This window comes from Drosophila takahashii, chromosome 2L (assembly GCF_030179915.1).
Source record: "Drosophila takahashii strain IR98-3 E-12201 chromosome 2L, DtakHiC1v2, whole genome shotgun sequence".
In the NCBI taxonomy this organism is placed as follows: domain Eukaryota; kingdom Metazoa; phylum Arthropoda; class Insecta; order Diptera; family Drosophilidae; genus Drosophila; species Drosophila takahashii.
The window spans coordinates 37191453-37214134 of NC_091678.1; the positions used below are offsets into that span (position 1 = coordinate 37191453).

Consider the following 22682-nt stretch of genomic DNA (forward strand, 5'->3'; position numbering starts at 1 on the left):
TAAATTTTTAAAATTGAAAGAAAGATAAACCCCATTAAAGGATCGAATGATTTCGGTGTAAATCATTTCTTTCTAGGGATTGTGTGTTTGCTTTTTTGTTTAAAAAATAAAATTATTGTTATTTTTAGACCCTGAATTGCATTTAAATTGTATACTTCAATAAAAATTAAAAATTAAAAAGATTTGCTCAAAATGCTTCTGCTTTTAGAACTTACAAAATTAAAAACAAACAAAAAACACAAAAAAAAAATTAAAAAACAAACCAAAAAATTAAAAAACAAAAAAAAAATAAAAAAAAACAAAATAAAATAAAAAAAAAACAAGAAAGGAAGCTACCTTCGGCCAGCCGAAGCTTATATACCCTTGCAGATAAAGTAATGCCCACTCGGTGCAGTTCCAGGGATTCCAGATTTAGCGTTTTTACTTAAATTTTGTTTTTAAGTAGTCAAGAATCAAAACGCCTACTTCCTACAAAGTTACAATGAATTTTCTTATATTTGTTTGAATATTCCTATGGAAGCCTTAAGATATAGTGGTCCGATTCGGCTCGCTCCGACATATGTACTACCTGCAATAGAAAGAAGACTTTCGGGAAAGTTTCATCGCGATAGCTTTAAAACTGAGAGACTAGTTCGCATAGAAACGGACAGACGGACAGACAGACAGACGGACATGGCTAGATAGACTCGGCTAATGGTGATCAAGATCAAGAATATATATACTTTATGTGGTCGGAAACGTCTCCTTCACTGCGTTGCAAACATCTGACTGAAATTATAATATCCTCTACAAGGGTATAATGAAGATAAAAACAACTAACGCAATGCGCCACAGCCCTTTTTGAAATGTTGTGCGCAATGTGCCTTTTAGGACGATTCCTTTTCGGCAACATAATTCAAGAATCAACAAATGAGACAAAAATTGAATTTCGACTTTTCTGCAGCGCGGAGTTTTGAGAACGAGAGAGCAAGTGAGCGAGAGAGAGAAGTCAAGAAACGGCATTCTAAAAATAGACTGAATACGTGTGAGTCGCATTTGACAAAAATGACGCTGCCTCCGTACATTTTCTTGCTCCTCGTTACACATCTAAGTGTTTATAATATCTTTGGTATAGGTGATCTCTAAAGATTATAAAATGAAAGACCGATTTTTGAGGGGATACGACCACAGCCCAAACCGTAAGAGCTAGAGCAGCCATATTTTTTCACAGTATTCCATTGGGGGCGTAGGCGCCCACTAATGTCCGACATGTCCCCCCAGTGGCCCCAAACAGCTCCAATATCCATATTTAGAGCAAAAAATCATTAGATGTACTTAAGCTTAACTTCTAAAATGGTTGGAATTTCGAAATTTTGATTTTGCAGAATTTTAGGTCTTGAAAGGGCCTAATTAGAAATCTAAAAGAAATTTCGATATCCCCCATAATTTGGGGGCTACATTTAAAACTAACTTTTCGATTTTAAAAATCTACCGCTGCTCCGATCGAGATGATTTTTCGGTAAATGGTTATTCTATGGCCCAAATGCTTAAGTTTAATTTTTTAAGTTTTTAACATTTTTTTAAGTATTCTTAACGAATTTATTTAGATTTCCTAAGTTATTGCGTTGCATTTTGTGGGAGCCTGCCGAGAGAGCGAAACCCAGAGAGCGGATGGCAAGAGAGCGACGGCCGAGAGGGCAGCAGCCAAGGAAACTGTCAAGGGGGAGGGGTAGTGCTATGCGGAAGGGGGAGGGGAAAGGGCAATTTAAGTTAAAATTTGTTTAGAATTTTAAAAAATTTAACTGCTGTTCCGATTAATACGATTTTCGATCAATAGTCAGTCCTGTAGATCAAATGCTTAGGTTTTATTTTTCAAAAAAATATTTTTCATTTTGTAGTAGAAGTAAGAGCCTTATTTAATTTCCACCATGGAAGAAGATAAAAAATTACTACAAATTCTGTAAACAAAGCCAAAATGTTTCCAAGTTAAATATTAATCTTAAGATTCGAACCTTTGACCAAATACGTATGTACATATGCATATTTGGAAATGTTTTGATTTGTACAATGCAATACATACACACAATGTGTGTTTATGTTTCTACTTGAAAGTACATAATGTGCTTAAATACAAATAAAACAAGAGAGAACGCTATAGTCGGGTTGTTGTCCCGACTATCTAATACCCGTCACTCAGCTAAAGGGAGTGCGAACGCTGTGTCGGGTTGGTGTCTCGACTAATAATTGTAACTCAGCTAAAGGGAGTGCGAGGGAGATAGATATATAATTTTTGATTGCGTATAACTTTTTAATGAATGGTCCGATTTGAAAAATGTCTTCTACATTTCGATAGGTATAAATATACACAACAAAAATGCATTTATATTTCTCGGAAATCTTTAAAGATGTGGGCGCAGGACCCATTTTAAAATCGTTAGTGTGCGATTGTGGGCGTTAGAGGGGGCGTGGCGCTCGGCTAAAATAAACTTGCGCTGCGTAGGAAGCCAAAGAATATGTGTGGAAAATCTCAACCTTCTAGCTTTTGTAGTTTCTGAGATCTCAGCGTTCATACAGACGGACAGACGGACAGACAGACAGGCGGACAGACGGACATGGCTAGATCGACTCGGCTAGTGACCCTGATCAAGAATATATATACTTTATGGGATCGGAAACGCTTCCTTCTAGCTGTTACATACTTTTGCACGAATCTAGTATACCCTTTTACTCTACGAGTAACGGGTATAATTAAAATTGCATTGATAACATTGTAAGGCTCAGATGACACATTCAATTTTTAGCCCCAATTTATTGTGACAATTTGTCATTTGTGTGAGTTTAAAGAAGTGCAACCGGGTTAGGATTAATATGATATCGCGCCTATATTCTTGGTGTTAGTGGTAGAGCAGCCAAAAATATTTGATTCTTTCTCGCGCTTGCTTAAAGTCCCATTAAAGAAAAATTGCTACAATAAATTAACGTTAAAAATTGAATGTGTCATCTGAGCCTAACTGATAAAAGGTATAAAAATTCACTACTTTTACTTAGATCGCATTCATTTATTATATAGCTCTACCAGTAGCCTTCGGATTCTCTCTCTTGAAGAATCTTCTAGAAAGGTTGTTTACGCAAAGGTTTTCAACAAAAGCGCAAATAAGATATAAGAAAGTCCTGACAACCTAATTTCCTAACTGCAAACTAATTTTGAGCGAACGAAGTCGCTACGAATATAGCTAGTAAAATATATGTCAAATGAACAGAAAATGTAGGGGCGCCACAATGTAAATTCAATAAATGTTTTAAGAAAGGACAGAAATAACACTCATCTTGTGAAGTTGGTTTTCGCCTTTTGGATCCAAAAAGGGAATCTGTTCACATTATTCATTAAATAAGAAAAGCAGGATGTGCGCACTATATGCGGAACTCATGCCTTTGCAAGATTAACCATTTCTTTATTAAATAAATGAAAATATTTAAGTTTAAGTGATTCGGTAATTTAGTTTCTTGTTGAACCTGCCACAAACTTAACAAGATTTATCAGGCGAATTTACGCAGGAGTAATGCGGCATCGTTATTTTTTAATCAAAATTCTGGAGAATATGTCTCGATTGTTTGCCTGCGGAAGTGTTGATTTGGCAATACTGGCTAAACATTATATGTACGACCACACTGCCTAACCTATGGTATTCTCTCACTACCTCTCAATAAACAGTCGCTTATGAACTTCAACACGAAGTGGTTCTCTTTTACTTGGCTTTTACGGGCTAGTTTTCCACTGAGCGATTTAACCTCCAAGAGGTTATAGCTGCAGGAATTCAGTGGATTGTTCGTTTTCGTTCGTGATGTTCGTGAAACAAAAGTTAAAATGAGTTCGTTGTATAATATTGAAAAGCTCGATGATACCAACTATGACACCTGGTGTGTGCTTATGCGGAGCGTTTTGGTTCATCAAGACTTGTGGGCAACTGTTTCTGGCACTCAGATAAAACCAGAGGACGAGATTTTATGATGAAATGGCATGAGCGCTACGGACATCTAAATATAAAAAATGTTTGAACCTTGTATTATATTCGAGTTTAATGAATTTTAATGTATGAAGTTATTTCTTTCTTGGAACCTTTTCCTGTATTATTTCCTCTATCAACATTCTTGTACACATTACCTATTCGCAATATGTATCTCTTGTAAACATTACCGATTCGCAACATCGTATATCTTAATTTGTAGAAATAGGGGACATTAACCTTCGGCTCGAAGTTAAGGGCTTCCCGATCTATTGAAATCAGACCAGCAAACTAATTGCACGCGTTTTGGTTTCACCCTAGACTCGCTATGGAACGTACATTTTGGCGACCGTGACAGGAATGACGTTCTGTATCAAGTTTAATTTCAAGTTCAATTCGCATACTTCGGCGAACGCGTTTGAGAAAAGTCAACCGTAGATTTGATCAATCGGATCAACACACAGCGTTTGTGGCAAGATATCGTTCGCGCATCTACGACCCGGTACCTAATTCGTGACATTTCTCCCTGACAAAATAATCGTCATCGCCGAAAGTATTCAAATCATAGTACCACCAATTTTCGCACCATTTCGATCTGTCCGAGCGGCAGAATCATTAACCAAAAGGAACTAAAATTGTCGCATCAATTACATAACCCCAATTATGTAACTGTCTCGTAACATGCACATCTTAATCATTTGGTTCTCCCTTTTGGTCTACATTCTTCATCTGGCAACTCTGTTCACTGTAAAATATAAGTGGAACTGCAAGTACTGACTTAACGATACTTCCAACAAACGGTCACACTCAGCAAGGGCTTTTGGAAACACATCACTAGTGGAAAGCGGTACTTGGAAAATAATTACGACGCAATAAGATGACCAAGCCGGAAGAACGTTTAGCTACTCTTTTACAAGAAAAGAGCAGCCTACTTCTGGCCATGAAGAACCTCAAGAAACATGTGGAAGCTGACAATGGGATGACTGCCGCAGAATTGGATTGCCAATCGCAAGTGCTAGACGCTCATTTCAGGCAAGCGTCTTCAATCCAACATCGAGCGTCTAGACCCAGAAAAAAAAGAGAGAGAGATCCTCGATGAGTTTTTCATCTTCACCAAGGCAGCCATTCTCAGCAGCTACTCCAAACTTAAACGAAAAAGAATAGAAGACACCAGATTTCCCAGTCACATCACACTCGATTGCCTTCATTTAAATTGCCCAAATTCGATGGAAAATATAGCGAGTACAGCCGATTCATGACTGCATTTACGCACTTGGTGGACGGCGACGTCACAATTAACCCAGTCGACATGTTCAATTACCTCCTTAGTTGCTTGTTCGACACCGCCTTGAGTGTTGTGTCGTCTTTTCAAGCTTCGGAGGAGAATTATCCCAAAGCCATGAATCGCCTCAAGGAGCGATACGACAAGAAGGTACTCATCTTTCTAGAGCACATATCTAGCTTGTGCGCCCTACCCATCATGGAACCCGCAGACGCCAATTCACTGCGTGGTATCTTGGACACCGTTTCTGCACTGCCCGGGTCATTGCTATCACTCGGCTCAGAAACTGATATTCTCAACGCAATTCTAATCCACAATGTTCTCCTGAAGGTGGATTCAGATGCTCGCCAGGCCTACAACTGATCTCAAGATTATGACACGTTGCCATCTTGGGACAACTGTTATAAAACGCTAAGCCGATACAGCGAATTCCTGGACTGCAGGAATTCGCTGCCCTGCATCATTAAGTAGCGTCTGCTAGAGAAGCGCCAGGAAAAACCAACCGACAAACGCCACGCCAATCTACGCAAGGCATTCGTCGCCGCCCAGAACAGCTGTCTGAAGTGCAAATCAACGGATCACAACATCGGGAAATGCCCATCATTTCCTGCACTCACCGTGGATGAGCGGTTCAACATCGCGAAGCAACTTTCCTTGTGCATAAAAGGAAAAGGACACATGGCAGGCAAGTGCAGCTCCAAATTTAAGTGCCGCGTATGCCGGGGACTGCACCACACCTGTTTGCACCGATACACACAGCCTTCTCATCAGATCATCGCATCATCAGTCCAGACAGTCAGACAGTCCAGACGGTCTCTCATACCAACAGCAGTGGTTCTCATTAAGGACAATTGTGGGTCCTATCAACAGGCACGAGCTCTCCTCGACTCGGGATCGGAGATCAACTTCATCACCGAAGAATTGGCAAAGCGGCTTCAACTGACGCGTGTTCGGCAGATGCACGTCCAAAAATGAAATTCTCAGTCACCACAACAGTAAAGTCAAGAATCGGACACGGGGAGTGGTTGCTCGAATTCGCGATAACCAAATCCATCACTCAAAGCCAGCCGGAGAGCATTGTCGAAACCAACGGATGGAAGCTTCCGGTCGGAATCGAACTGGCTGATCCTTTCTTCTACAAACCAAGCAAGATCGACATTTTAATCAGCATCCAGGAATACTTTGGCCTCTTGGGAGAAGGAAAAATCGCTCAGGGTCCAAATCTACCCTATTTGCAAAATTCCGCACTTGGGTGGCTGCTTGGCGGCAGAATCGACGAGCCTGAAAGTGTAAATGCTCACGCATTTATATGCAAAACGGAAAGCGTTCGCGATCTCAACGTCAACTTGCAGCGCTTTTGGGAAATAAAAGAATTGAGCACAGAATGTCAAGCACTCACAGAGGAAGAAGAAGCTTGCGAAAACCACTTCAAATCTCAGGTGACAATTCTTGCCTCCGGACGCGTTCAGGTATGTTTACCATTCAAGCACTCTGACGCTCTGGGCACATCAATGGAGACAGCGAAATCTCGATTTCTACAACTGGAGAAGCGCCTAGAGCGCAACCCTTTGCTACGGGATATGTGCAACCAATTCATGAGCGAATATCTCTCGCTCAATCACATGCAGATTAGAGATCGTGTCAATCTCTCCCAGCCACACTACTTTATTCCCCACCATGGAGTTTTACGTCCGGACAGCTCCACAACGAAGCGACGTGTAGTATTCGTCGCGTCACCTACAACATCGAGCAACATGTCGCTTAATGATATTGTTATGGTCGGCCCAACCATCCAACAGACGCTCTTACTAACACTCCTCTCATTTCGCATTCACAGACATGCTCTCACTGCAGACATCTCTAAAGTGTACCGACAATTTATGGTACAACCCAACGATCGCAAGTTTCAACTGATATTTTGGAGGTCTTCAGCTGAGCAGCCACTGAAAATCTATCAGCTCAATACGGTGACCTATGGAACGGCATGCGCACCATTCTTAGCAATACGGAGTCTTCAGTTCATCGCCCAAAGAAAACAAGAGCAGCATCCTGTTGGCGCCTCAGTGCTCCTCGAAGACAAGTACGTCGACGATCTGCTGACAGGGGCAGATTCCATCGAAGAGCTACAGCAGAAGGTCTTCGAAGTTAACACGATTCTCGCGGACGCAGGGCTGACACTTGCAAAATGGAACGCATTAAAACTAACACGGAGTTTCATATCAAGCCGAACAGAGACAATAAGACGAAGGACCTCGGCATGTCTTGGAACCCTCTATCAGACGTATTTTGTTTTCGATATGCGCTGCCATCGTGCGGAGAGATTACCAAACGACGCGTAATTTCAATCCTGGCTCGTCTCTACGACTTACTTGGCTTGCTCAGCCCAGTGGTCGTTTGCTGTAAAATCTTCGCTCAACAACTCTGGCTGCAAGGATTTGGATGGGACGACACTCTCCCATCCAACCTCAACGTGGACTGGCATCGAATTGAGTTGTATCTCCAGAACGTCAACCAAGACGAAATACCTCGATTTGTAAACTCGTCTTCACATCATCTAGGACAAAACCATGGGTTCTCAGATGCATCAGAGCATGCATATGGCTGTTGCATTTATCTGCGCACAACAATCGACGGCAAGATTATATCTTGTTTGATAATTTCAAAGTCAAAGCTAGCGCCAACTAAGGCACTCTCGCTACCGAGATTGGAGTTATGTGGAGCAAGTCTGCTCTGCAACGTATGGCAAAAAATTAAGCACAAGTTCACAAACTTAATCAATTCGACAATCTTTTGGACAGATTCGCAAATTGTGCTTCATTGGATAAATATACATTCGTCACAGCTCAAATGCTTTATTGCCAATAGAGTATCCACAATTCAAGAACTATCGGTTGATGTAACTTGGCGACATGTACCAGGAAAGAGCAATCCAGCAGACATCGTCTCACCCGGATGCGCAGCCTCGAAATTATCGCACACAATTTGGTTCTCTGGCCCTGAATTCCTCAGATTAGATCCGGAGTTCTGGCCACAATCACCTCCAGATTGTGAATTTGATGACCTCTACTTGGAAAAGCGAAAGGCAGTCTCATTCGCATGCAGCAGCATTCGATCCACAGATGGCAAAACAAAGATAGCGGATGATCCACATCTCGGAAGCGTCATGGCACTGGGTCTCAGAATGGTAGCATACGTCTTTCGTGTATTCAACAGGGTTCCAGCCAACAGGAAATTCTCAGTTCAAGACGCAATGGCCATCGCCCCACAGAACTAAACCAGGCATTTACACACATCGTTGCTGCAATTCAAAATTCAAAAATCTCACAGCTTGCCAGGAATCAGGAAATCAAGGACAAAACTATTCGAGGATTTGCGCCTTACTTGTCAAAGGTAGAAGTAGGAACCTACACACTCACCGCTCTACGAGTAGGAGGTCGACTAACTAGAGCCCCAATTCTTATCGACGCTAGATATCCTATGCTCCTCCCAAAGGACCATGAGTTCACGTGGAAGTTTGTCAATCATCTGCATAGGACTAACATGCATGCTGGAGCCAAGGCGCTTGTGGGATTACTTCGTCTACACATTTGGGTTGAAAATGCCAAAAAACTGGAATCCTATGTAGTCAGGCAGTGCGTCCACTGCTACCATTACAAGCCCAGGCTTGCGAACCAAATCATGCGTTCACTTCCTTCTGAATTTGGCGATCTATGTTTGCTTCTCATCAAAGGCGGTACACAAAGAGCTGGTCTCAGACCTTTCAACTAATACATTCATTTTCCCGTTGAAGCGCTTGGTTTCTCGTCGTGGCAGCCCTTGTCGCATTTATTGTGATAACGCGACAGATTTCACTGGAGCCAGCGTCCAACTCAACCGCTTCAAGCAAGAACTCTTTCGTCAGCAAACTAAACAGGATCTGGAAACCTTCAGCAACGACACTGGAGTTGAATTCTGCCTTATTCCGCCAAGAGCTCCACATTTCGGTGGACTCTGGGAGGCGGCGGTTAAATCTATGAAGAACCTACTCATCAAATGTATGTCGGACAGCGGGATGACATACGAGGCACTGCAGACCATCGCAATTAAGGCTGAAGCCATCCTGAATTCTCGGCCAACTGCTGGTCATTCAGAGGATCGCAATGACGGGGAAGCTCTCACCCCTGGTCACTTACTCACTGGATCATCCCTTAAGGCACTCCCTGAACCAGCAATTGATGACAGCAAGTTATCGTATCTAACACAATTCCAACGCATAGCATACACAAAAAGACGCCTGTGGGACCTGTGGCGGCGGAACTACCTGCACACGCTTCAGATGGGAGCAAAATGGACTTCTCCAATGGCAAACCTCGAGCCTGGTCAGATTGTTCCTTTACATGAAGACAATAGCCCTCCCCAGCACTGGCTAACTGGACGCATCGTCGACTCGATCAGTGGAGAGGACAACAAAGTTCGCGTGGTCAATGTTCAAACGGCCAAAGGAGTCATACGACGACCATTCTGCAAGATCTCTGCCGATCCAATATGGTGCTTGAAAGGTTGTACACCTTTCAACGGGCGGAGTATGTTTGGACCTTGTATTATTTTCGATTTTAATGAATTTTATTGTATGAAGTTATTTCTTTCTTGGAACCTTTTCCTGTATTATTTCCTCTATTAACATTCTTGTACACATTGCCTATTCGCAATATGTGTCTCTTGTAAACATTACCGATTCGCAACATGTATATCTTAATTTGTGGAAATTAAAGACTTTAACCTTTGGCTCGAAGTTAAGTTCCCGATCAACAAACGACTTGAAATCAGACCAGCAAACTAATTGCACGCGTTTTGGTTTCACCTTAGATTCGCTAGGGAACGTACAAAAAGTTTGCGGGACCTGGACTTTCTTCTTGATATTAGGAAAGTTGTAGCTGCGTTCGCGTGCGTCCGCGGTTTTAAGAGTCAAACAAAGGAAAAAATTGCATATGGCGCCACCTTGAGAAAGATTTGTCCAAAACATTGTCTTATAGTCCTGAAAATTTGATATGATGTTCAGCAGCTCTATATAAGAATTTTTAGTTCCACCACTTTTGGAAAAACCCGCTAGTTTAGCGGAAAAACAGCTATAAATAGCTAAAATACGGAAGGCCGTAACTTCTCGCTGTACCTCGTTTGAAAGGTAGTTTGAAATGCTTTAAGCGCCTTCTATATGTAATTTGTGTAAATGTAATATTTAAAAAGATATGCACAAAACAAATTTTTTTAAACTTGTTTTTAGCCTTTTTTTTATTTTTCTCCTTTTAAAACTTCAAACTGTATAGCCCTTGAGATTCCTTAAATTTTGGTATACATCATGTTACTGTGAAAAATTACGTTTAAAAGTTATTCAAAAAAGAAAATAGCCACTTTTGCCAGCTCAAAACGACATACGCTGCCTAAGCATTGAATTTAGTATGTGCGAATCCAAACTGTATTTTAGGGTCATGGAATCACAACCTTGTCACAGGGTTAGAATCTAGTAATTGTAGTCCAGAAATGTTAGGTCTATTGGATTTACCAAGCTTACCAAATTGTGACCATTATTTCAAAAAACATGAAATATAAAAATTTTTTTTTTAATTTTATTTTTTTTTTAATTTTTTTTGTTTTTTTAGTTTTTAAAAACTAAAACATAAAAAAAGAAACTAAACAAAAACAACATTAAAAAAAAAAATTTTTTTTTACCCAAATTTTTTTTTTAAAAATTACAACATAATAATAGAAACTAAGAAAAACAAAAACTTTTTAAAAAAAGTTTTATTTTTGTCGGAAAAAATGATTTGGTTTTTAAATTCTGACTTTGCCGATTTGTAAGTACGCCTCTGCCACGCCCACTCCCTGTCTCAAGCAATAATTTGAAAGGACGATCAATTATCTATCACTTGCCGTTTACATCATTCAATTATCTTTACTGGTTCAAAAGTTATGATTTATTACCAAAAAAAGTCAAAAGGCACCACTGTGCGACGCAGCTAGGTGAATTCAAGGTCAGAAAAGATGTGTACTTTATCGAAAAATGTGTGCAGAAAATAATAATCAACATGATGCGGGACAGCGACATACAGATTCCGGAGACGGTTCATGATGCCATGGGGAGCGCACAAGAAGATCATTGGAAGTCAGCAATGCAGGAGGAGTATGATGCACTTGTAAAAAATCATACTTGGCAGAAGGTTAGGCTTCCAGCAGGCGAGAGGTTAATAGGGTGCAAATGGATGTTCACCCTAAACAGGAATACGAATGGTATTGGCTATGACGGTCGAACACGAGCTACATGTGCATAAACTGGAGGAAGAAGTATACATGAGGCAGCCAGATCAGTTTGAGGATGGCTTACTAAAGCCAAAAAAATCTTTGTACGGCTCAAAACAAGCCGGTCGTGTCTGGAATACAGAATTAAACAACGTTCTTAACAAGATGGGTTACAAGGCGTGTGTTAGCGAGCCATGCTTATACGTGAAGACTACTGACGAGAAGAGCATCAATGTAATAGCCGTTTACGTCGTCGATCTCCTCAAACCTTGGTGAGGTGGTTAAATCTAAAATGAAAATTTCGGTTTGTTTGGACTTGGTTCCAAATATTTTATTTTTTCCATGCCAACATTTAAAAACTTGCGGTGAATGTCATCTAAAACTACAAGGAGAAGCAATTGCAAGTAACTTAGAGCATTACAAGTGCCCTTATTGCAGAAAAGATGTTGAAGATACCATGCATGTCTTTATTTAATTTTAAATAATTTAAAAAGAAAACGTAAAATACACACATCAAAAGAACTAAAACAAATTTGGGGTGTTATTTTTATACCCGTTACTCGTAGAGTAAAAGGGTATACTAGATTCGTGCAAAAGTATGTAACAGCTAGAAGGAAGCGTTTCCGACCCCATAAAGTATATATATTCTTGATCAGGGTCACTAGCCGAGTCGATCTAGCCATGTCCGTCTGTCCGTCTGTATGAACGCTGAGATCTCGGAGACTAGAAGGTTGAGATTTCCCACACATATTCTTGGGCGCAAGTTTATTTTAGCCAGGCGCCACGCCCCCTCTAACGCCCACAATCGCCCACTATCGATAATAAATGCGCCATATTGTTAGTTACAATCGGTTTTTGTAAAAAGATGGAACCACTTTTAGTTTTTAAAAAAATGTATACATATGTATACATATATTTATTTGGCTTGTAGTTAACTATGGACAGCTAACATATGTAGATATATGTTCAAATTGAATATTGTTTGCCGTTGTGAGCCGAAGAAGCAAAAAAGTTTGACGGAAAGCGGTTCTAGCCCATAAGCTTTGATTGACTTAAATTATGATGAAACCTTAAATGCAATTCTCTAGAATGGAATCTAAGCAATTTGTATACAATGTGGTATAGGTTTCAATACAGTTGAGTACAGACCCTGGAAGATATCTTAAATCAAAAAATTTAATTTTGCTATTTTTCAAACCCCGATTTAACAATTTCCACGCGTTAAAATCGAAAACAAAGTATGCAAATATGCTTATATACATTTATTGTTCATACTCATGTTGTCAACACGACCAACATTCATACTTAATAGTGCTCAACATGACCAACAACCAACAAATCAAGCTGTAGTCAAGTTGGTAACAGTACCAGGCGCCCAGGTGCATCCACTGCAGATAATAATTACTGATCAGCATATACATTATCAATGTCAACGGTTGACTCGATGTCTCACTGACCGGCCAAGCGGTTAGCACAATCTGCAGTGTCAGCCGGCCCAACTACGTAAGCCATAATCAAAGCATACCTACTCCATAATACAACTCATTTCGCTATTCCTTACACCAACTTCATATTAATCAGTTATCAATCCATCTTATAACTCCGTGGTTCTACTTTCTGACCTCCGGGAAGAGGCCTCGCAAAAATACAAGATACAAACATATATTGGTCTACAAGCCACGATTGAGATCAAACATTGGTGACCCCGGCGTGATCCTCGCACATTCAAGGATCACAGACTCAAGGAATCTTTAACTGATTCTTTTCGAACAATCAAGCCCTCCCTAAGCAAGGCACACCGCTACAAGCATTTCCTTGCAAGGCATACCGCTACAAGCCCTTCCGAGTCAGGCACTACGTTAGACTTCAGTAGCACCAAAAAAATTACTGGTGCTACACATACCCTTCTGATCAAGGCTCATCGCTAGAATTTATCACCGAGCAACACCAAAAAATTATTGCTTCGAGAAAGGCCTGTCCATACAGGTGCTCTAATTCTTCTCCGAACAAGGCCTGTATATTCGGGGCTCTAATTCTTTTCAAGCAAGACCTGTAGATATAGAGGATCTAATTTTCTCCAGGCAAAACTACAAAAAGAGGCACACTGAACAGAATCCAATTACCATTAGTTAAGAGACACTATTATACCATTAAGATGTCGATTTCATTCATGATGTAAACAAGTCTAGCCAGAACAGAACGAATCGGAGACACTGACCGAAATATCTTCATTAATCAATATCTATATCTGATTGTTCCTATTGGAGCTTTAGGATATAGACGTCCGATCCGGTCGGCTTTCAAACTTGATCTCCGTACACATGTTTTAGGACGACTGTGAAAGCCTTTAAACTGAGCTCGCAAACGGTATTGAAACAGACATACAGACGGACATGGCTATATCGACTCCCCTATTGATCCTGATCAAGAATATATATACTTTATGGGGTCGGAAACGTCTCCTTCACTGCGTTACAAACTTCTGACCAAAATTATAATACCTTCGGACGTCTATATCCTATAGCTCCCATAGGAACAATAGGATATAGCTTTCACAAAATGAAGATATTTCTCTCAGTGTAAGAGCTATTGACAAGAATTTTTCTAAATCTTATTATTTTACGCATACCTTGATCAGGGTAAAAGCGCGTGCCGATCGGAGGTCTATATCTCATAGCTCCCATAGGAACAATAGGGTGAAATCGGTAAAAATTTAACGTTTTTCAGGATATTTCGCGCAGAATATAAGCTATTGACATGAAACTTTCCAAATCTTTTTATTTTATACATACCTTCATTAGGGTAAAAGCACGTGCCGATCGGGCGTCTATATCCTATAGCTCCCATAGGAACAATAGGGTGACAAATTTTAAAATTTTATTTTTTTCAATTATAAAATATTTTGTTGTTTATTAATTCATGTTGCTATTCTAGTCAAGTTTTCATTCGCAAAATCTGCAAGGGTATTAAAACTTCGGCTTGCCGAAGCTAGCTTCCGTTGATCTGCGTACACATGTTTTAGGACGACTGTAAAAGTTTTAAGTCGCTAGCTTTTAAACTGAGCTCGCAATCGGTATTGAAAAAGATATACAGATGAACAGACGGACATGGCTAAACCGACTCCCCTATTGATCCTGATCAAGAATATATAGACTTTATGGGATCGGAGAGGGTATAAAAATTTACTTGCGCTGGTAACGGTACAAGATAAAATAAAACATTCTTATACATTTTTATTGTACTCTCAAGACACTAATCCTTCGACCTAAATTTGAGAACATTAGTAGTTGTTTTTTTTTTAACCTTTTATTGCTATAAAAAATGCGGTTTCTACAATTCCATTATTCCTAAAATTGGTAAAATTTTTTGTTTTGCCGCCCTTAACAACGACTTGGCCAATTTTCTCATTTTGACTGCATTCTGGGTCACCGACCTTTCGCTTACAGGTCGTTACAGATGAGCGCAACTAAGACCGCGACCATGGATAGAATATAATGAAACTATTTTTTCATATCTTATAGTGTATTTAGACTACTAGAATCATTTTCGAATATTCAAAAATGATGCAAGGCGTTTACATTATAGATGCAGCCCTAAATCATACAAATTTGAAGAAAAATTACATAAAAGTCGGGCGTTACTTTTGTATTCCTTTACATTTTCTAGTAAATTTTCGAACCTTCGTCAAACATTCGAGAAAATTTTCTCTTCTTCTATCCACAGGGTTCCTATGGAAAAAAAAATCAGAACATTCTACTTTGCGTCGCATGTCAATAATTCGCCAACTCTCAACTCCTACGTTGTTATAAAAGTACCTGTCGAAAATATATCAAAATATCAATATATCGATATATTTTACGAAAAAGTAAATATTTATATCGTGATATTTTTTTTTGAATAATTATCAGGTATCATCGATTTGTTTTGCACATTATTTTGATAATTTTAAGTGGTTTCACTTTTCATCGGGACAAGAAAAACTACATATGTGCCGCTAAAATTTATTTTTCGGCAAGTGAAAATGCATAGCATTCAAATCAAGAAAACGCGGTAAAAAAAAAATGCGCGGGAAATACTTGATTTGAATATTATAAATAAAAGCAAAAGAAAGTACAAATAAATATTGTTTTCTTTCATTTATTAATAAATATAACCTAAAAATTATAAAAATATAATTTAAGATCGTATGTGGATTAATGTTTAGTGGTTATTGCTTATGCAGCTTAAACTTAAAATAAAAAAAATAATAAAACAAAAACATCAAAAATATCTGATATATAGATATTTATACCCTTGCAGAGGGTATTATGATTTCAGTCAGAAGTTTGCAACGCAGTGAAGGAGACGTTTCCGATCCCATAAAGTATATATATTCTTGATCAGCTTCACTAGACGAGTCGATCTAGCCATGTCCGTCCGTCTGTCCGTCCGTTTCTACGCAAACTAGTCTCTCAGTTTTCAAGCTTTCGGGATAAAACTCTTCCAAAAGTCTTCTTTCTATTGCAGGTAGTATATAAGTCGGAACGAGCCGGATCGGACAACTATATCATATTTTCACTATCATATAGCTCTCATAGGAACAATCGGGAAAAAAAATGTAAAAAATTATATCTTGGGTGTTTTTGAACCTATAACATCCTACTTTTGGAAAAGTCATTTTTTATCTAATTCTGAATTTCGAATAACATTTTTTCAAAATGAGACGACTATATCATATAGCTGCCATAGGAACGATCGGAAAATTAATGGGAATATAATAGGAAATAAATTATTGCTTCGCTGGTTTTTATTGTATTCTCTTCTACTCTAGGATATAACTCTTTTCAAATATTTTGTTGTTTATTAATTCATGTTGCTATTCTAGTCAAGTTTTCATTCGCAAAATCTGCAAGGGTATTAAAACTTCGGCTTGCCGAAGCTAGCTTCCGTTGATCTGCGTACACATGTTTTAGGACGACTGTAAAAGTTTTAAGTCGCTAGCTTTTAAACTGAGCTCGCAATCGGTATTGAAAAAGATATACAGATGAACAGACGGACATGGCTAAACCGACTCCCCTATTGATCCTGATCAAGAATATATAGACTTTATGGGATCGGAGAGGGTATAAAAATTTACTTGCGCTGGTAACGGTACAAGATAAAATAAAACATTCTTATACATTTTTATTGTACTCTCAAGACACTAATCCTTCGACCTAAATTTGAGAACATTAGTAGTTGTTTTTTTTTTTAACCTTTTATTGCTATAAAAAATGCGGTTTCTACAATTCCATTATTCCTAAAATTGGTAAAATTTTTTGTTTTGCCGCCCTTAACAACGACTTGGCCAATTTTCTCATTTTGACTGCATTCTGGGTCACCGACCTTTCGCTTACAGGTCGTTACAGATGAGCGCAACTAAGACCGCGACCATGGATAGAATATAATGAAACTATTTTTTCATATCTTATAGTGTATTTAGACTACTAGAATCATTTTCGAATATTCAAAAATGATGCAAGGCGTTTACATTATAGATGCGGCCCTAAATCATACAAATTTGAAGAAAAATTACATAAAAGTCGGGCGTTACTTTTGTATTCCTTTACATTTTCTAGTAAATTTGCGAACCTTCGTCAAACATTCGAGAAAATTTTCTCTTCTTCTATCCACAGGGTTCCTATGGAAAAAAAAATCAGAACATTCTACTTTGCGTCGCATGTCAATAATTCGCCAACTCTCAACTCCTACGTTGTTATAAAAGTACCTGTCGAAAATATATCAAAATATCAATATATCGATATATTTTACGAAAAAGTAAATATTTATATCGTGATATTTTTTTTTGAATAATTATCAGGTATCATCGATTTGTTTTGCACATTATTTTGATAATTTTAAGTGGTTTCACTTTTCATCGGGACAAGAAAAACTACATATGTGCCGCTAAAATTTATTTTTCGGCAAGTGAAAATGCATAGCATTCAAATCAAGAAAACGCGGTAAAAAAAAATGCGCGGGAAATACTTGATTTGAATATTATAAATAAAAGCAAAAGAAAGTACAAATAAATATTGTTTTCTTTCATTTATTAATAAATATAACCTAAAAATTATAAAAATATAATTTAAGATCGTATGTGGATTAATGTTTAGTGGTTATTGCTTATGCAGCTTAAACTTAAAATAAAAAAATAATAAAACAAAAACATCAAAAATATCTGATATATAGATATTTATACCCTTGCAGAGGGTATTATGATTTCAGTCAGAAGTTTGCAACGCAGTGAAGGAGACGTTTCCGATCCCATAAAGTATATATATTCTTGATCAGCTTCACTAGACGAGTCGATCTAGCCATGTCCGTCCGTCTGTCCGTCCGTTTCTACGCAAACTAGTCTCTCAGTTTTCAAGCTTTCGGGATAAAACTCTTCCAAAAGTCTTCTTTCTATTGCAGGTAGTATATAAGTCGGAACGAGCCGGATCGGACAACTATATCATATAGCTCTCATAGGAACAATCGGGAAAAAAAATGTAAAAAATTATATCTTGGGTGTTTTTGAACCTATAACATCCTACTTTTGGAAAAGTCATTTTTTATCTAATTCTGAATTTCGAATAACATTTTTTCAAAATGAGACGACTATATCATATAGCTGCCATAGGAACGATCGGAAAATTAATGGGAATATAATAGGAAATAAATTATTGCTTCGCTGGTTTTTATTGTATTCTCTTCTACTCTAGGATATAACTCTTTTCAAATATTTTCGAATTTCGATTTTAATTTTATCAAAATCGAACTACTATATCATATAGCTGCCATTGAAACGAACGCAAAATAAATGAGAAATAATAGGAAAATTAACATTTTTGCGATTTGTAAATTAATAGGAATTATCTGCAAGGGTATATAAGCTTCGGCTGGCCGAAGCTAGCTTCCTTTCTTGAGTTTTCTGATATATCAAATATCATTTTGATTTTTAATTTCAATAAAAAATATCATCGATACGATATTTGTAAATATTTCGAGCCGTTTAGCAACTATGGTCACAAACTATCCTTGCCCCTTAATTATTCTTACCCCACTGCCCCTACAATTAAAATATAATTCATATTAGTCTTAGCCTCGATATGGCCTCGAAGTTTTAAAGTTTGTTTTTGCAGATGGAATACTAATCGCTCAAACAGTGAAGAATCCGTAGGACATATGCTCACCACTGGAAGAGTCAAAATAAAGGACGGAACTCTTATTATATCGGCAGTTGAAAAGTCTGATAATGGTTTATTATTTTGCACTGTCAGCAATTCAATGGGGATGGACAACTTAAAAGTTGATTTATCGGTAACATTACCATTGAAAGTAAGCTTGCATCCATCGGTGAATACTGTTAGCATTGGCCACAGTGCTGATTTCGTGAGTAACGTGTTAAATATTGTTTTTGTTATATTTGTTTTTTTTTTAAATTTAAATTTACCGCGATGAATGCTATATCTCTGAATTCTTTACGACTTCCAAAGTTAAAATGCGTTTTCCAAAAAGATCCCCGATGCAAGGGTTCTTAGCACAAGGACCTCAAGGTTCCATTTGCCTGTGATACCTTCGGAAAGTTGGCCAATTTCAGCATTTTTCGAACTTTGAGGTCCTTGTGCTAAAAATCCTTTCGTCAGGGAACTTTTTGGAAAACGCAGTTTAACTTGGGAATTCGTAACGAATCCAAAAAATGGCATCCATCGCGGTACATTTTTGATGCTGCATAGTGTTATTGATGTGAATTTTAACTTTAGGTCTGCACAACATCTGGATTTCCAATTGAAAATATTGTTTGGCTTAAAGATGGTAAAAGATTACGTACTGGCTCTCGTGTTCGACTTTTTTCAAGTGATCACGTTCATATTTCGTCTATTATAAAAGAAGATATAGGAATGTATCAATGCACTATTATAAACGATTTCGAATCAGCTCAAGGTTCCGCCGAGTTAAGACTAGGAGGTGTGTTTTACACTTAGAATTATTTTTTTAATAGATAAAGTTTAAACAAATAATTTATTTCAGAAGTTTCCCCGCAAATTATTTACAAATTTATTGAGCAGACTATGCAGCCGGGCCCCTCCATATCATTGAAATGTAGCAGTAATGGAAACCCAACTCCAAAAATGTTTTGGTACCTCGATGGATCTAATTTGCAAACTGTAAGTTTATTTCATTCAGTAGTATATTCCAGTTGGCAACAGTGAATTTACAAATTTCACACTTTTACCTGACGGAATGAACTTGTGGGTTTTCCAAAATGTGGTAGAGCAAATTTTTAACTTTCTGGCTTTTTCTTTAGGTGAAGCATAATAACAATTTTTATTTAATAACTATCATATCTATAATCATATTTTCTAAAAAAAATATGTTTTCTTATAATAAACTAGAAATAACGCTATAGTCGGGTGCCCCGACTGTCAGATACCCGATCCTCAGTTAAAGGGAGTGCGAGGGAAATAAGATATACAACTTTGATCACGCATAACTTTTTAACGCATGCACTATGTTTTTTTTCCGTTTTTTTGGCATAAATTCTAACTTTAAACATATTGAATTGATATTTGGTTTGAATACATTTTTTAAGCTCCCATGATGACCTACCAAGTTTCAAATGATTTGGGGCACTATTTCATATAGCTGCCATATAACCGATCTGGCCGATTTGCCCCAACTTTTTTGTTTATCAAGCTATTGCTTTGATATTTGGTTTTTATACATTTTAAAGCTCCTAAAATGACCTACCAAGTTTCAAATGATTTAAAGCACTGTTTCATATAGCTGCCATATAACCGATCTGGCCGACATGCAAAAAAGATCCATTAAAGAATTTTATTTCTTATTTTCTTTATATTTAATGAAAAAAAAATCACATTTTAGTATTCATCTCCATTATTAGTGCTTCATTCTGAAAGTAAATATACATTTTACAAAATTTTGTTGTTGTTGCTACAAGTCTTAACCAGCTCAGCACGACTAAACACATATTGTACTAGAAAATTTTGATTTTTTCGAAAACGTGTGGATTCGGACAAAAAAAAATTAGTTTATCATTAATCTACACACTTTGGTTAATATATTCTCGTCTACAACTTTTTGCAACACTTTGCCATGCAAAAGTACTGATCCACGAAACCCAACTCCACTTGTTTAGCTCCTTCTAAATATACACATAAACAAAACACGGTTCACTTGGACAAAAACACAAAACAACGACACAAACAAATGGTAAACTTTAGTTTTACATACCTGGACAATCGTTTTCCATATTTATTCATTTAACTTTTCGTAAACTTTTGCCACAACAAACGATCAAAGTCCCACAATTTTTCTCGCCAATTTCATACAAAACAGGTGGTACATAATTGGATGACTTTAACAGTTTGCCAGCAGAGCAGTGTTACTCCATATGTTAAAGTTACATATTTTTTTTATCTGTTTAGGGTGTTTAAAAATTAAAAATATCAAAAATTTTAAGATACAAAAAAAAAAAATGGACTTTATGCCAAAAAAAACGCGAAAAAAACCATAGTGGAATGTTCCTATTTGACAAATTTCTTCTACATTTCAATAGGTATTTATAATGGTCTGGGCGCCAAATAGACAGAAAAAAAAACTTTAACATCAAAACAAACCATGAATCCGTTTGCCTCTGAGACCTCCGGAAAGTAGGGCAATTACTGCATTTTCCCAACTTTGAGGTCCTTGTGCTAGGAATCTCTGCGTGGGGAAACTTTTTGGAAAACTCAGTTTCACTTGGGAATTCGTAACAAATTCAAAAATATAGCAACCATTGAGGTAATTTTAAAAAGCATTCATTTCGTTGCACAGTGTTATAGGTGCCAGTTTTATCAGCTGTGATTGGTTCCTTGGGGGCTTTTTACGGAGGAGCAATTAGTAATCGTCTTGGAAAAACCCTTATGGGTGTTTTATGCAAAGAATCCTTGCCGCCTTGATCTTGTTAAATATCATCATCAAGTGGATAAACAGTTGTATTTGACTTCTCCTTGATTGCGTTTCTCTATAAGGTAAGATCACTTTGCTTTACCAGACACTGCTCCTTGTCTCGTAGCCATAGAGTCCCAATTCACCACAAATGGAAGTCGATGAGATCAGCAGCCATCAGTCGCTGGACTCGCAGTCAGCTGGATTTATTTTGGGGTCCACGTGTCGCCAATATTATAAATATATTCGAAAACTAAGACGCACAGCGAATAGATCGCACTAGATACTGGGCCCTGTCATTTAAAGCCTTACCATTGGCGTTGCGAAATGATCCATCGAAAACTACTCGTAGCTTCCTAACCAGGCACTGTGCATGTGCCTTAGATTTGTGTACTCCCTCATAAAGTGTACGTACTGTGTACGCAGCTGCTCGTTTTTTTGCAGCCGCCGCTCAACCGATTTAAAGCGTTTAAGCGCTCCTTGTAGAGTTTCTCCGAATTCTGGGTTTTCAGTGTTGAATGGAAGATTTCATCGCGACTGTGAGTGGCGCGAAAGTGCTTTGACCTGATCATCCTCCGGTTCCAATTTTGCGGTGCTTTGAACGTTTACCTGTTTACCAAAAACTTCTGAAGTCACTCCAATAGCGGTGCTTGACTCGATGCGATGAGTGAGGATATCACCCATCCGAACACCGAATAAATGGCGATAAGATTATTTTCTTATCAATATTTCGTCCTGTAAACACTGACCATAAGTGTTCGCTGTCCAATAGAATGTCAACAGTGAACAAACTGATCCTTGGAGATACGAGACTTGATATGCAAGGTGCTGCATCTTCTTGTCGTGTCTGCTTTTACCGAAGAGATTCCCGTAACCAAGATGCGTGATGCCGACCGTGTCAGTCCGAGATTGTTTCCTTGTTTTGAACATAAACCATGGCAGATGGTATTACCAACTTTATTTCCGTTTCCTGTGCAGATTTTACAGTGCCCTGTGCACATACAACCGATTGATTGCCCTCTCCTTGGGCGAAACGACTGAGAGGCACCAAAGTGTTATTGGACGCGCTTATGTTTCGCTCGTCCTCCCCTGTTATCTAGGCAAGATTCCCAATAGCTTGTGGATCGCCTGGATATGTAGAAGAGAGTGCTGATTACCCTTGCATTGCCTACATTTGTACGTCGAATTCC

General features: G+C 38.2%; 1 protein-coding gene across 1 annotated transcript; it reads left to right on the top strand.

The window, feature by feature from the left end:
- Nucleotides 1–5292: 5292 nt before the first annotated feature.
- Nucleotides 5293–6240, top strand: LOC138914910 (uncharacterized). Its single transcript, XM_070219613.1, has 2 exons — nt 5293–5595; nt 5737–6240. The coding sequence occupies exons 1-2, from the start codon at nt 5293–5295 to the stop codon at nt 6238–6240; spliced, it is 807 nt and encodes a 268-aa protein (XP_070075714.1).
- The last annotated feature ends 16442 nt before the right edge of the window (nt 6241–22682 follow it).